Below are 16277 nucleotides of genomic sequence, written 5' to 3'. Positions count from 1 at the left end.
ATTAACCACGCATTCGGACAAATTCATCACTGATTCAGTTCATGCAACAACATTCCACCAGGACCACAGTTGATTTTTACTGCGCGCATGGTAAAATCAAACGGGTTTGTTGTCTGCTGAAAATCGTCGGTGCGTATTCTTAAATTAACCCTCGGAATGGTAGTTTCGACCGCAAAATTTTTTTGCGTGTACCGTAGATATTCGGAGAATGTTATGATTGGTATATACTGGTGTAATGATGGTGTTTCTTCAACTAACACACAAGTTCTGTTGGTCTTGTCGACCTCCAATATCTGAACTCAAGAATAGTTTGTTATAGTTATAGTTTGTGTCCGGTCAGCAGAACTTCCAAAATTTATGTTGAAGCACGACGAAAAAAAACTCGTGTTGGTTAAAGTAAGTAGTAAGTAATCGTATCGGTTAAAGTAAGTAAACATTTTTGATTGTTTGAAATATGTAGTGCACGTTACAAAAAAACTCAAAAATTACAAATCCTCGGGGTAACTTCGCTATCAAGAACTGAAGAATAATATGGAACATCCGTCATCGGGCATTGACTTCGTCCCTACGCTGTTTGTTCGTGAAATCATTGAACGGTTGGTGAATTGTTTGACAATAAATCAATAACAAAAGATATGATCAAACAGGTATCACTATCATCCTTAGAATCACATTTATTTACACTATTATTCACCATGTTTCATAAAATCATTCAATGGCACTGATAACACATTCAAGTCGACACAATTTACCTATAAGATAGAGTTTGAACATATCGAACATAAATCTAGCTAAAATCCGCACATTCACAATTACGCTTCCTTGATCTTGGCCAGCAGAGCATCGCAAGTTTTCTTGGCGTCTCCCAACAGCATGGACGTATTTGGCTTGTAGAATATTGGATTGTCAACGGCGGCATATCCAACACCAAGCGAACGCTTCATCACGACAACCTGTGGAACAAAATGCTTTTAGTACATTGAACGTCTAGAGAGAACATGTTTCGGTTATTACCTGATCAGCCTTCCACACACGCAGGACCGGCATTCCAGCAATGATCGAATTGGGATCATCTTCCGCAGCACTGTTTACTGTGTCGTTTGCACCAATAACCAGGACCAGATCAGTTTCCGTGAAGTCTTCGTTGATTTCTTCCATTTCTAGAACGTCATCATACGGCACACCGGCTTCAGCCAACAAGACGTTCAACTGTCCAGGCATTCTTCCGGCAACTGGGTGGATACCGAAGCGCACCTTCTTGCCTTGTGACTTCAGGATATTAACCATTTCAGCAATTGGATATTGGGCCTTTGCAACACACAAACCGTATCCCGGAGTGATAATGATGTTTTTCGAGTTTTTGATCATATCAATGACACCTTCCACGTTTACTTCAGTGTGAGTTCCCACGATTTCGGCTGGTTTACCTCCTCCTGTTGAAGATGTGCCATATCCTCCCAGAATAACGTTCGCCAGAGATCGGTTCATCGCTTTGCACATAATATAAGACAAGATAGCACCAGAAGATCCGATCAGTGCTCCTACAATTGTCATTAGATTGTTGTTCAACATAAATCCTTCAGCACACAGTGCCCAGCCGGAATAGGAGTTTAGAACGGTGATGACGACGGGCATGTCAGCACCACCGATGGCAGCTGTTAGCGTTACGCCCATGGCCGTGGACAACGCAGCCGTGGTTCCCAGAAGTCCCAGTCCACCAGTCATAGTAGGTTCCATGTAGAACATCGCCATAGCTCCCAGGTTACCGGCCAGCAAACCGGCGTTGATCATGTGCCTACCAGGCAACAAAAGAGGTGATGAGCTCAACATGCCTTGTAGTTTTCCATATGCTACAAGTGATCCGCTGAAAGTAACGCCTCCGATGTATGTGCCCAAGAACAACGCAGTTTTCAGAACATTGGCAGCTGGGTCAGTTGCCAAAGTAGGGAAGTCATGCATGTAAGTGGCCACACATGTCAGAACAGCTGCTGCACCAACCAAACTGTGGAAAGCAGCCACCAGCTGAGGTAGATCTGTAATTTGGATTCTTTTCGCAATGATGGATCCGATCAATGCGCCAATACCAGCAACTCCTCCCATCTGCATAAGAACCTCATTACTAGGCGCCATGTGACCCAGGGTTGCAGCAATACCACCGGTAACGCCAATCTGTAAAACGTGATACGTGATAGCTCAAATACCATTACTATACCAATATAAAAGTTTTTACCATGCCAAGTGAATTTCCCAAACGGGAAGTCTTCTGCGAAGATAAACCAACTAAGGCACCAATACAACACAAACTTGATGCAAGATAGGCCATTTGATGAATTTCGGGCATTCCTTGCAAAGCAGCTACCCCATATCCTCCCAAGAACAGTGCACCGGGAATTCCATAAAGGTAGTTGTGCTCCGGTGGGTCAGTGGGCCTCTTGAACATGTCCAACATACGCTGGGTGACCAGGAATCCACCGAAGATGTTAATGAAAGAAATCAGGGCCGCGCTAGCAGCCAGTGTTTCAATCGTGTTCGTTGGAGTCACACCGCCATCCATCAGAAGCAGCCCACCAACAGCCGTGATACCGGAGATCGCATTCGTCACGGACATCAGAGGTGAATGCAGTGCAGGGGTCACCCCCCAAACGGTGTGATACCCGACTATGCCGGACATAGCGAAGGTAGTCATCATAGTTGTGAAAGCGGGATTAGGTGAAATGGCACCCAAACCGAGCAAACTTCCCAAACCCGTGGAGTAGAGCATGCTGCTCTTCAACGTTTCGTTGAATGCGTTCGGTGGTTGAACTTCAGCTTTAACGGGTAACTTTGCGGAAGCTACCGCCGGGGGTGGTTTCGCGGAAACTGAGATAACTGGTGGAGGCCACATCAGGTTTCCATTCTGAAGAACAATACTGCCTCGAACGACTTCATCCTCAAGATTAATATTGAAGTGATCTTTCTCACCCATTGAGAGCAAGAATTTTGAAATGTTATTCGCATACAGCGTGGAACTTTGCGTGGGTAGGCGACTAGGGAAATCTGTCAAGCCAACGTGAACCACATCGTGAACTGTTTCCACTTTTCCAGGAACGGTGGTAGCAACGTTTCCTCCTGCTTCAGCTGCCAAATCGACAATTACGCTACCGGGCTTCATTGACTTGACCATTTCTTCGGTGATGAGACTGAAATAAATTGAAATTTGTTGTAAGAACTAGGCACTCATTCATAGGACAAAATTATGTACATAGGAGCTTTCTTTCCAGGAATCAGCGCGGTCGTAATAATTACGTCGACTTCCTTACACTGCTTGGAAAACAGATCCATTTCGGCTTCGATAAACTCCTTGCTCATTTCTTTACTGTAGCCTCCCGCTGTAGAGCCATCCTCTTCGATGGTGATCGTCAGGAACTCGGCTCCCATGCTTTCGACTTGTTCTTTAACGACTGGACGGGTATCGAAGGCTCTCACAATGGCACCCATACCTCGAGCTTGACCAATGGCAGCTAACCCAGCAACACCTCCTCCAATGACCAGGATCTTTGCGGGTGGAACTTTGCCAGCGGCAGTAATTTGACCCGTGAAGAATCGTGGGAAATGGTTGGCAGCCTCAATTACCGCTCGATAACCGGAGATGTTGGCCATCGAAGACAAGGCATCGAATACTTGTGCGCGTGAAATACGTGGAATGGCATCCATCGCTGAAATTGAAGAGGGAATATTATAGTGGTGGCCACTTCCACACTCCTACGTTGATTTACCAAATGCATTCACTTTCTTCTGAGACAGTTTCTCAATCAAGTCCTTATTTTGCGTTGGATACAGGAATGAAATCAGGGTTGAATTATCCTTCAGTGTTGGAATTTCGGTGTCCATTGGCTGTCTTACCTTCAGCACAATATCTGGAATAGAAATCTTCAACATAAAAAGTTTGTGTTCATCATTAGATGAAACGGCAACTGACCGGATTGGAATGCTTGCGATTTATCGACGATATTGGCTCCAGCCGAAACGTAATCAGCATCGCGGAACTTGGCGTCGAATCCAGCCCCGGACTCAACGTTTACTTTGAAGCCCTTCTTGACCAAGGTGGCCGTAACGGCGGGAGTTACAGCGACGCTAGAATTGCAAAACAAATGGAAATTGTTTCAATTTGACTTTTTTTCTTAAAGAAAACAAAAACTAAAAACGAACGATCCTGTAGGATTTCGTGTTTCCCTTCTGAAGACGATATCTTTTAAGATTATATCCAGTTAAACATAAATAAGTAAGGTATAATGGATGTTGAGGATAAAATGTACCAAAGCACAGCGTGAAATATGAATGAAGTTTACACTGACGTTGACTCCGATCATGAAAGGTCCAAATTAAATGCGCGAAGACCTTTGAATTCGAGTTCGCATATATCTGAGAAAAGCAGGGACTATGCCCAAGGTCTGAATGATTTCCCCTCTGGCCACTGCGAGTTGTGGGGTTTGCCTGGGATGTGTTGAGGTTTGCATCCGTCATGTATAGCCTACGGCCTCCTGGCGAGACTGAAGATCCGCTCAGACCCAATAAGCCACCTGTTAAGGAGGGCCCAGCTTTTACTGACTATACTACACATATCTATGGTTCCTACTCCGTGATTGACCTGAATCAGTGAAATTGCACAAAGAATCAACTGAATGATAGACTGGGATTGATCAAGCATTCTCAGTTTCAGTGACTCACATGTTCAAATGATCAAGAACGGCGCCGGCCACGTCCCTGTAATCATTTAGGAAGAGGGAAGGAATATTAGCAGGTGGTTTTTGTTATTTGAAGACCGTGTTTACCTCTGCGTCTCCACAAAAACTACAGGAAGGATTATCAGTTAGTCGGTAGGCATCGTTGGATCTGGATTCACTTTGATAAGCGATACGACCATGCCATTCTTTTGACGTAGGACTACGTCTGTCTTTTCTATATTGGGGTACACTTTACGATTGCGAAAATCCGTCACAAAAATATGAGACTTCAAACTTTAATATCTCAGCCGTTTCTCAATGGATTTTCAATTTTTTTGGACCATTCGATCAAGGATGAGTCAACGCTTCTTTGTATTTATATGAAAATACTTATTTTTTACTATTTATTATCGATAATTGATAAAAAGTTTAGAAATAGGTAAACCAACCAATCACGTACATGCATCACTTGCACAGACATCAAAAATCAATCACTTGCGGGTTTGGATCTAATCCTCAGTTTGAACAAGATTTCACGCATCAAAGCGATCGCAGCGGAGCGGACACAGCATCACGGAGGCGCTGGTAACATTTTCAACGGAAATCCATCGCATTGGTTTTGGTGCTCGGTGTGTTGCTGCAGATCATTCAACCTCAACGAACCAGCATTTCATATGAAGAAAGGGTTAACTATAAAATAAGCACTGTTGCGATCCCGCACCGCCAGTGACGATGCTGAAAATTTATTACGAATTGTGGTGTCAGTTAGTTTAGGCACATTGGGGAAAGAAAATTGGTTCTTCTCAGGACCAGCATTTTCTGAGAAAAAAAAGGTTTAATTGCGAAAATGGACTGTTTCGGTGGCATCGGCGTTTGGCGTGGAAGCTTGGTTTCTGTTAGTGAATCCATCCATTCAAATTTACTGCATCATCTCCCTTCGCTATTTACGATTGAGTTTTGCACTTTAAAGAAAGTTTATTTCGGATAGTCGGATCAACCGATCAACCTTCTTTTGTATAAAATGGCCTTTGTATAAAATCATCTTGCGGGTAGCGGGGACTATGTCCAAGGGCTTGACGATCCCTCCCAAGGCCATCTGCGAGTTGGGGGGCTTGCCTAGGATGTGGTGGGGTTTGACAGTGGGCCCTGTTAAATTCCTATAAAAAGCTGCATGTATCCGCAAGTAGGCTCCGCCAAAACGACCGTGTGCCGCTCACAGCGCACAAGCGCAAGTTCTGGTGTCAGGTGGGACACAAAACAGACCTGACACGACGACCCTCCGACGACGAGAAAGAAGCGTTCTTCGCACAGACGGAGCAGACATACGATGGATGCCCACTGCGGGACGTCAAAATCGTCATCGGCGACATGAACGCACAGCTAGGAATTGAGGAAATGTATAGACCGGTCATCGGACTGGATAGTCTGCACACCGTATCGAATGACAACGGCCAACGATGCATAAACTTTACAGCCTCCCGCGGAATGGTAGTCCGAATCACCTTCCCCGCAAAAATATCCACAAGGCCACATGGAGATCACCTAACCTAAATCTCGTAACGCTTGTTATCTATTCGCAACGATTTTTGGTGATCCTGTTTTCGACTATTTTTTATCAAGTTTTCCACGTTCATTCGGTTAAACTGTGCCTGGAAAACCTTGAAACATTACTCCTAAACGGAACACGACTGAAGGCTAAGCTGTTTCTACGCTAATCCGAAGTGCAATTGTGATTTGAAAATTATTTTCATCCCAGCAGAATCCATTCCAAAATCGAAGTAAGTACCAAAAACAACAAAGGTAGTAGTGCTATCGTGGTGGCGTTATATCTTCACACTCATTCCCGTGATCTAGTCACTCAGTCGATTAGTACTAAATCACCCGGTTTGTTTTGCTCTGTGCATTCACACGCCCGAAACGGTGTTGTTGTTTCGATTAGAGCAGCAGGTCCTGGTGCGTTCGGCGGTCTCAAAAGCCGAAACATTACAGTTGACGCGCGTGCCTCTGTTTCGACAACGTCTTTGGTGGAGGTCCATTCAGTGCGCATCCACACGATTCATTTGCGGCGGTGCTGAAAATTGGATAGAGAAGTGTGTCTTGATGCGATCGGTGGTATCAAAAGCCGAAGCATTCAATCGACGTGCATGCTCTGGTTCAACGACGGCTTGAGTGAAGGCAAAGCGTAACGATAAGGGAGGGTTTTTAGGAACACGCTGTACACACTTGGACACAAAGTGTTTGTGGATTTATACTGCCTAAACGATATCACTTTATTTTGGTTGCCGTAGGGAAATACATTTTGGGGTGTATTTTTGTTGGATAGAAGATAATTTGTAATCATGGAGGCATGTAAGGCGTGCGCTAGGAATTTTGTGCGGTCTGATAGGAGTGTTTTGTGCAGTGGGTCGTGTGGAAGGGTTTTTCATCCTGGCTGTGTTGGTCTGAATGCTACAAACTTCAAAGCATGGGCAGCGAATGTTGGTTTGCTTTGGTTTTGTGAGAACTGCCGAGTAAATTTCCACCCGAGCGTTATGGACCGAGAAGCTGTAATCCTGAAAACGATGAGAGATCTTCTGTTGCGTGTTGACTCAATGGATCTGCGTGTTGGTCAGTTTGGCGAAAATCTGAAAACGCTGAATGGGCTAATGTCAATCTCCGCATCAGTCAGACGTGACTCAAACTTTTCAACGAGATTGCAACAGTTCGCGATGTCGGGTCCGGCAATGCACGATCCTACTGAATTTCACACCAGTATCGATCGTTTCAACCTCGATCAATCGCTACGGTCTAGTGCTGCCAACAACACACTTGCAGACTTGGGAGATCTAGATGTAACTCTGGATAATGATAGTCATTGGTATTAGATGTTGCATAGTAGCATAAGCTTTGAGAATCAGTAGGTGATTATTTGTGTTACTATATGGAGTTTGTTAATAAATAAATAAATAAATAACCAAGAAACGGAAAACCAAATCGACCACGTTCTAATCGACGGTAAATTCTTCTCCGACATCACCAGCGTCCGCACTTACCGCAGTGCGAATATTGAATTCGAACACTACCTCGTTGCAGTATGCCTGCGCTCAAAACTCTCGACGGTGTACAACACACATCGAAGTCAGATGCCGCGGCTTAACATTGGACGGCTACAAGACGGTAGACTAGCCCAACGATACGCGCAGCAGCTGGAAGTGGCACTCCCAACGGAAGAGCAGCTAGGTGCAGCGTCTCTTGAAGATGGCTGGAGAGATATTCGATCCGCCATTGGTAGCACCGCAACCGCTGCACTGTACACTCCAAATAACATTTTAAGTTTTTAATTTACTCTTTAAGGGTGTTATAAAACCAGCATAAAACCAAAATGTTACTAGGGACGGTGCCCCCGGATAAGATAAATGACTGGTATGACGGCGAATGTGAGCAGTTAGTGGAAGAGAAGAATGCAGCATGGGCGAGATTGCTGCAACACCGCACGAGGGCGAACCAGGCAAAATAAAAACGGGCGCGGAACAGACAAAACTCGAGGAAAAAGCGCCAGCAGGAAAATCGAGACCATGAAGATACGGAGCAACTGTACCGCGCTAATAACACACGAAAGTTCTTCTCATAGTTAAACCATTCACGTAAGGGCCACGTGCCACAGCCCGATATATGTAAGGAAATAAAAGGGAACCTTCTTACGAACGAGCGTGAGGTGATCGAAAGGTGGCGGCAGCACTACGAAGAACACCTGAATGGCGACGGCGTGGCAGACGAAGATGGCGGTATGGTGATGGACCTGGGAGAACGCGCGCAGGACATAATTTTACCGGCTCCGGATCTCCACGAAATCCAGGAGGAGATTTGCCGGCTGAAGAACAACAAAGCTCCTGGGGTTGACCAACTACCAGGAAAGCTATTTAAACACGATGGTGAGGCACTGACTAGAGCGCTGCACTGGGTCATTACCAATATTTGGGAGGAGGAAGTTTTGCCACAGGAGTGGATGAAAGGCGTCGTGTGTCCCATCTACAAACAGGGCGATAAACTGGATTGTAGCAACTACCGCGCAATCACATTCCTAAAAGCCGCCTACAAGGTACTTTTCCCAAATTTTATGCCGTCGACTAGCACTAATTGCAAGGGAGTTCGTGGGGCAGTACCAGGCGGGTTTTATGGGCAAACGCTCCACCACGGACCAGGTGTTCGCCATTCGCCAAGTACTGCAGAAATGCCGCGAATATAACGTTCCCACACATCATCTATTCATCGACTTCAAAGCCGCATATGATACAATCGATCGGGACCAGCTATGGCAGCTAATGCACGAACACGGATTTCCGGATAAACTGACACGGTTGATCAAAGCGACGATGAATCGGGTGATGTGCGTAGTTCGAGTTTCAGGAGCAGCCTCGAGTCCCTTCGAAACGCGCAGAGGGTTACGGCAAGATGATGGTTTTTCGTGTCTGCTATTCAACATCGCTTTGAAGAGGGTAATAAGGCCAGGGATCGACAAGAGTGGTACGATTTTTACAAAGTACGTCCAGTTATTTGGTTTCACCGACAACATAGATATTATGGCACGTAACTTTGAGAAGATGGAGGACGTCTACAGCAGACTTAAAAGCAAAGCTAATTGGAGACCTGGACGATGCTCGGTGAAAATGGTTCTCGACAACTATCCGATGGGAACAAGAAGGCGAGGTGCACAGCGGGCAAGGTGGATCGATCAGGTGGAGGATGATTTGCGGACCCTCCGCAGACTGCGTGGTTTGTTTACTGCACAGGCCACTCCGGCCTTAGTCTGCGAACAGTCATGAAAAAGATCAATAAATACAATTACAAATATTCATTCCATTATTTAGAAATGCGCAACTCAGTATAAGTTTTGTTCTGGTGGGGTTTCGGTCACCGTAAAACTTTATATTTTCTGGTTTGTTGATTTTTATCGGTGATAAAAATCAACAAACCAGAAAATATCAGTATAAGTGAGGCAGGAGAGTTTAATATATTACCTACACCAGCGGGTGGTTGATTTCACTCTCCAACTGCTTCGTACAGCAGTACCATATGGAGCGAGGAAGCATTTTCACTAAGCACCTTGAAACTGTTCTTTCATGAAGCAACCTTCCTCGGGAGTACATCTGGTGTTGAAGCATCTTCATTGCTTCATTCATTCAAGCCCTGAAGGAGGCAGAACGACAGATCTGCCAACTTTTCGAGAGGGAGTTAGCATTCGGGTCCTTACTGAGGACAAGCAGCTGGCAGAATGGTAGACTGCGAAACTCCATGTATACATGGTTGTGTCTCCAAAGGTAAGTAAAGTCGGTATGGCAACCTACCTTAAGGGAGCTAGTGCCAAGCCGGTCGAAAGCAGAGGAAGGTTACTGAGATCCGCCGGGAGAAAAGCACTAAGCACGGAGTAGGTCGTGAATCCTAAAAAAACAAAGAAGGAGCTGAAAGGCGCAAAAGCTGCGGCAAAGCGTGCAAAGGCGCCGGTGTCTAAGAAGGGGAGTACCCGTAGAGAACCTTCAAATGGTCACGGCAGGAAATACAGACGGTGAGTGCTACGCTGAAGTCCGGAAGGCCAAAAGGACCGATCCATAGAATGCAGAAGTGCGTGATGATTCTCGTTCTGAAGCGGATGTTGCTCGGGATACTTTGGCGTATAAAAAGCTGGCAGAGGAGGTACGGGGTGATGGGTTCAAGTGAGAGCCCTATGCCCAGTAGAGGTCGTCCAGTACCGCAGCATGGAAGAAATAACTGAAGCCGGTTACTTGATAGCCGCACTGAGAGATCAGTTAGACTTCGGAATCCAGGACACCTCGATTCGGTTGAAGTATGGAAGAGCTACAACGTAGTATTCAAGTATCTCTAGCTCTAGGTCCTGGACAAGTCCAAGCTGAAAGTGGGTTGATCAGTATACCCGGTGAGCATATAAACCTCCAACCTTAGGCCAGTTTAAGTGCTTCAATTTCGGACATAAGTCGTAGAGATTTAGCGCGACTCGATCTCAGAAAAAATGCCACAGATCAATACAACTGTTTACGCTTGCCGAACAGCATATTAGCGGGTTGAAATTGCTATTATTTTGCCTGGCTTGGTACAGTGATCACCACGTCACTATCTAAGCCGTTCCTGATTGAACGTTAGATATAATAATAGCAATTTCAACAATGCTGGTTCTCACTACTCGTCCATTGCTAGTTTTCAATTTCTATTCATTTCACATTTAATTGAAACCTTCATTATCTTCATCAAGCCCCTTACGCTTTGAGTATATTTTTTTCCGAAAAAAGCAAAAAATAATAATTTCGATAAAGTGATAAAATAAGGTGATAATTCAGATTCACCAACGCCATAGGTCATATCCTGCTACAGTGTTACAGTCATTAGTGAGATTAGAAGTGGTACTAAAAAACGAAAGGTCGCGTATCGACGTTTGGAGGAACTAGTGGTGAATCACACATAGATGTGACGTTCTGTAATACAAGGGTCCACGAAGGTTATACGTCTAGCGACCACCAGGAAATTCACCATATAGTCACCGTAGAACTACATGACGGATTGGTACGACTGATCCAGGTTGGAGAATCTCCCAGTTTGATCCCGAACTACTCGTCGAGGCCTTGCAATGGGAAACCAACAAGGTAGACATGAGTGGTGATCACCTGTCAGCTATTCTGACACGTGCATGTGACGATGCCCAGGAAAAATATGCCAAGGGATGGACGTCAACCAGTATACTCGTGGAACGACACGATTGCAGAACTTCCTAGAACTGGCTTAAAGGCTAAAAGAATACTGCAACTTTCTAGGAAACAGACGTTCATGATCGCTAAGGGAAATCTAAACTGCAAAATGAAGCGTAGCAAACGCGCCTGCTTCAACGAATTATGCAGAGCTGGGAATGATAACCTTTGAGACGACGTTTGATGGCCGACGATACGCCTTATAAATCGGTCAAAGTACCACCACTAGTGACTAATGGTGAGCTGGTAGCTGCTACCAGAAATCTTAAGTCGGGTAAGGCACCAGGCCCCGATGAGGTCATGAACCTTGTCCTGAAACACGCAATATTGGCTGAAAGTAATTTTCCAGATCGTTGGAAAAGGCAGATGCTGATGCTAATACCGAAGCCTGGGAAACCCACGAGAGAGTCTTCAGCATATAGACTTATCTGTCTTCTCGACACAACTCATAAGTTTTTTGGATACCAGAGCGGTATACCGAAAGGGTTGAGGGCCTGGCTTGGTTTCCGAAAGGGTCGGTCAACGATCTGTTACCGAAGTAGCGAAAATAGATCGTGGGTTAAATAGGCGCGGCGTTAGGTACTGTGCATTGATTACGCTCCAGGTGAAAAATGCATTCAACAGTGTTAGCTGGCAAGCGCTAGCGGACTATCTCCATCAACTGAAGGTTCGACTATCTGTGCAGGATTCAAAAGAGTTACTTTCAGAATAGGATCTTGGTGTATGATACAAAAGTACATGATGGTGCGTGATGCTCCCCGAGTAGCACAACTCACACTGATTTGGTTGCAGCAACTCAAATGTGACCAAAATTGGTTGCATATGAGTTGCTGTAATAACTCTACAACACGTGTGTTACTCAGGTTCCAGCTACGATGCTTCCAGCTAGTGTAAAAATCGGATACGGATACGCAGATGACGTGATTCTGGAAGTCACGGTCAGCACTCTTGATGAAGTTGTCAAAAATGATGTCTAATAGATCCGCGGTAGAGGGTCGTAGGTTGATTGGGAGGTCGTTTATCAAGTATGGTGTCCCAGCATGGAGTCACAAGAAGCGGAGTACAATGTCAATGTATCTTCGGGTACGCAGTGTGCGTTATCACAGGGATAACTCCAATTGGCATACTCCTAGAGGAGGATGTCGTTTGGTTCGATCAGCGAAACAAACTAGGGGTGCGGCGTGCTAAGGGAGTCGAGTCTCTACTCCATTGGCAGCACACCTGGAACTCCGCAGTCAAGGGTCGTTGAACCCACAGACTGATAGCAGATGAGTGTCTAGTGGGATCAATAGGGGAAGAGGTCAGATAAACTTCCATCTTACGCAGGTGTTATCTGAACATGGTAGTTTTAAGAAGCTCTTGTACAAATTCGGGTTCGCGGACAACCTCGTAGAGAGGATGTGCCGGTACGTAGAGATTTGGAATGCGCTGAACACAGCCGTAGCATGTGCAGATGAAAGACGGTACATGTAGGAGGCGAATAAACCACGAGTTGCATCAGCTACGAGACATGGACGCCTATTTTGACTCAAAATATATCATCAAAATCGACAGCGAATTGTCAAAAACGAATGCATTCCAAAAATTGTTTGCATTGTTTAGGCATTGGAGGTGTTTAGAAACGGGAAGTGATGCCATTATCATTCTTATTTTCATAAAGACATTCCCAAGTAACAAAAAGTTCATTTGAAAGTACCTACATTTTACTTTTTAACTTTTGGTTGCTTGGGTAACTGTGTTGGCATTTATTTCAAGATAAGTGTACAGTCTATCTTAAATCCTTGGATGAAAATACCCATAAGGAAACATTCCAGAAAAGTATGTTTCCGTCTTAATAAGCACAAATGCTTATGGACATAAATACAATATTACATAAGTACCAAAGAACGTGTAAATGTATAAGTATCCATGAGATGTCATATGTCTTAAAAGTAAAAACTCTAAGCCGTTAATACCAAAGTGTAAGTACCCAAGGGCGTACGCACTCGAATTAGAAGACTCCTAAATGTATAATTGCTCAAAGGCGTAACGTACATTGTTAATCTAAAAAGACTTCTGTTAGTACACAGGATTCTGTTTTTACACGATTTTTTTTCTCTCGTATTTTTGATAATGTGACTTCAATTTGCCTCCAAAATCTTTGAAACATGTTTCAATAAATCCTAAATAATTCATAGAAAAATCACATGGTAATTAATATGCTTTAAACATTTAGGACGGGTGCAAAATTGAGAAAATTTAAATCGTGTAAAAACAGAATCCAGTGTGCTTAGACCCATAAAAATATTTAAAAAATATGCCTCCTCCCTTCGATTTTTTTGCCCAAAAATAATAATTTGAGGAGCTACAATAAATTTCCGAAAAATTTTGAGAATTTTCATAACATTTTTAAACAAATCCAATAAGTTTTTTATTTTTACTATTATAATATTTATTGTATAGTACCCCCTCTCCTTGAATTTTCGGAAACCAGTAGAACATATTTTTTTATTAAATATTTGTAATGGCCTTATTTATGTTTAACTCCAAATTCAACCCTTTCAAAGCCCTTTTCAATGCTACTGTACGAAAAGGGAAGTATCAAATAAAATATCTTTCAAGTTAAAAAACTTACGTAATATTTTTTTGAACAATTATGATTACATAACAAGTCATTCAATACTCACCGTCTTTCGTTGACCCATCTTTCCTTCGGAACGCCGATAACGATATTTTTGTACGGAATTCCAGTCACAGCTGTTGCCGGTTTGCCATCTTTTTGCAGTAGTTTCACACTACCTAAAATAAAAATACTTTTACATCCGATCTTGGTAATCCAAAAAAAAACTCAATCCGTTTCTCGATGTGTATTACCTGAGAACAGCCGCAACGGATGCGTAGGCTTGGAAATATGCAAAACAGCATTGCCTCCATAGGTGCAGAGACGTAGCACGCCACGCGTCATCTCTTCTCAGCCTACTATGTTATCAGTGAATAAGCGACAATCAGCGAAACGTTTTAACGATCGAAGGTGCAGAGTGCCAATCCTGCGCAAACATGAAGAGAAAACAGAAAAACAGCATAAGTGAACTGCTGATAGTGGTTTTGTAAGTCAAGGCTAAGGAAATCATTTAAATGTAGATTCGGAATACACTTGTTTAGTTCAGAATGAAATATAAAGAATCAAAATTCAATTGACAATTATAAGTTAAATTGGAAATATTTGACCATTTGACCATTTGAAGATCGACTCGACGAGTGTCTCGAGTTTGACTTTATGGAATATTGATAACTCGTTTCCTAGGTTTGTAAACACATTCTCCCATACAAGCCTCAAACGAATTGTATCATAGATGAACAGCTCAAATTGTCACCATGCATAATCAAAATTACTATCATCAAATAAACCGAAAATTAAGTGCCCTCTTATTTGTTTTCGATCCCTATCTGCATTAGAACGCACGTACGCACCAACAGCCTTCCCCCAAGAGTGGCGGGCTATTTTTAACACCCAACGACTGCATCGATCATATTTTTAAATGGGCATATTCACTTCCACACATATTCTTCCATTCATTTCGTTGCAGTTCTATGGGGGACGATGTGATGTTATCATTAACCCTAAGATGTGAGTAATTACCTCGATATCGTATCGTAGGCAACGGGCGTCTTCGATTACCTTGATGCAGTTGATTCAAGTGCACCGAATCCAAGGGTTCCTATGGCCGAAGGGTAATTTCGCACATAAAGTGAAACAGAACGACGTAAAAAGAACAAAAACCTATCAGCGACTCTGTGGACAATGTGCCAAATAAATGCAACCGGCAAGTGTCTCCTCGGAGTCACTGTACTCGACTGAGATGTGGGGGAGCTTGCCGGATTCAAGCAGACCGGCCTTGTCGCTGCTGCAAGCGTTCTGCTGCAAGAGTGTTTGTAGCTGTAGTGAAGCCGCATCATCATCAGTCTCCGCGTCGCGGTCAGTTTTAACCGGGTGGATGGAAATGTGTGTAGCGTGCACCACTACGTTGGGAAATATTCTCTCTCCGGCGCTTTTCAACTGAAACCATCGACACCAAGCATCGCCGAAATGTGCGTTCCCTTAAGCTGTGAGTATATAAGGAGAACCAACGGACTGCATGAGTATTGCGACTCATGCGTCAAATCTCATATTAGGCGCAATATGCGGGCCTTCGAATGGCCAAACGTTCAACAAGTTTCCTAGATTAATATTAATAATTGTATTTTTAAATATTGCTGATCCCGATTTGTATGATTAGCACTTCACAGCACTAGAGCAGTGATGCATTCGATCGATCGCATTCAGATTGAGTTCAAGTGCAGCACAAGGCTCAGTGCGATTCACTTGGCTAGGTTGTCCGTTCAGTTGAAACGTTTGAATGCAGAAGACCTGGAAAAACGACATTAAACAAAGATTAATTATCACACATTCGGTGCATTTACTTGTAAAGATGATATGATTTCTTTTCTATATAACGAAGATTGGACAATTTCGGCTAGCATTTTCTACAGATTGAGTTTTTCTAACAACCTATCAATAACTCATGTCCAGACTTCACGACTTTTGGAGTCAAACACAGAAATATTGTTAATAAATATTGTTAAAAATTGTCAATAAACTTGTTAGTTGGGCTGAAGAAATAAAAATATGTACACCAGCGGATAAAATTCCGTAGAGTTAACTTTCGGAATTCCGTAGATGAAGAGATGGAGAGTCCATGCGTTCTTGGGATTGTTAAAAATAATCTCATGTGTGATCACATCGTGAACGCAGTGACTCTACACATCATCCAATAACCGACATTTAATTGATCGAGACTAGCTATGAGATATAATGCACGCA

General features: G+C 43.6%; 1 protein-coding gene across 2 annotated transcripts; it reads right to left on the bottom strand.

Moving 5' to 3' along the window:
- Positions 1 to 634: 634 nt before the first annotated feature.
- Positions 635 to 15287, bottom strand: LOC134205374 (NAD(P) transhydrogenase, mitochondrial-like). Of its 2 annotated transcripts, none has more exons than XM_062680581.1 (9): positions 15057 to 15287; positions 14291 to 14463; positions 14104 to 14215; positions 3959 to 4113; positions 3756 to 3896; positions 3242 to 3695; positions 2231 to 3179; positions 1015 to 2169; positions 635 to 953 (listed from the first exon to the last, which is right to left on the bottom strand). In XM_062680581.1, exons 2-9 carry the CDS (start codon positions 14379 to 14381, stop codon positions 813 to 815), a joined length of 3198 nt encoding a protein of 1065 aa, XP_062536565.1. In that variant the 5' UTR covers positions 14382 to 14463; positions 15057 to 15287; the 3' UTR covers positions 635 to 812. The 2 variants fall into 2 exon arrangements, with proteins under 2 accessions (XP_062536565.1, XP_062536566.1); XM_062680582.1 differs by having other exon boundaries at positions 15096 to 15287.
- Between the last annotated feature and the right edge of the window lie 990 nt (positions 15288 to 16277).

This window comes from Armigeres subalbatus, chromosome 1 (assembly GCF_024139115.2).
Source record: "Armigeres subalbatus isolate Guangzhou_Male chromosome 1, GZ_Asu_2, whole genome shotgun sequence".
NCBI lineage: Eukaryota > Metazoa > Arthropoda > Insecta > Diptera > Culicidae > Armigeres > Armigeres subalbatus.
This window is presented reverse-complemented; position numbering and strand designations above follow the sequence as displayed.

What these genes read in the sequence shown, in the direction of transcription:
- LOC134205374 (XM_062680581.1), bottom strand. Translation starts at nt 14,381, where the DNA reads ATGACGCGTGGCGTGCTACGTCTCTGCACCTATGGAGGCAATGCTGTT. An exon ending in CCTGGAAAGAAAGCTCCTAT is followed by an intron (nt 3,180 to 3,241) that starts GTACATAATTTT and finishes AATTTATTTCAG; the next exon opens with TCTCATCACCGAAGAAATGG. An exon ending in GTGTGTGGAAGGCTGATCAG is followed by an intron (nt 954 to 1,014) that starts GTAATAACCGAA and finishes TTTGTTCCACAG; the next exon opens with GTTGTCGTGATGAAGCGTTC.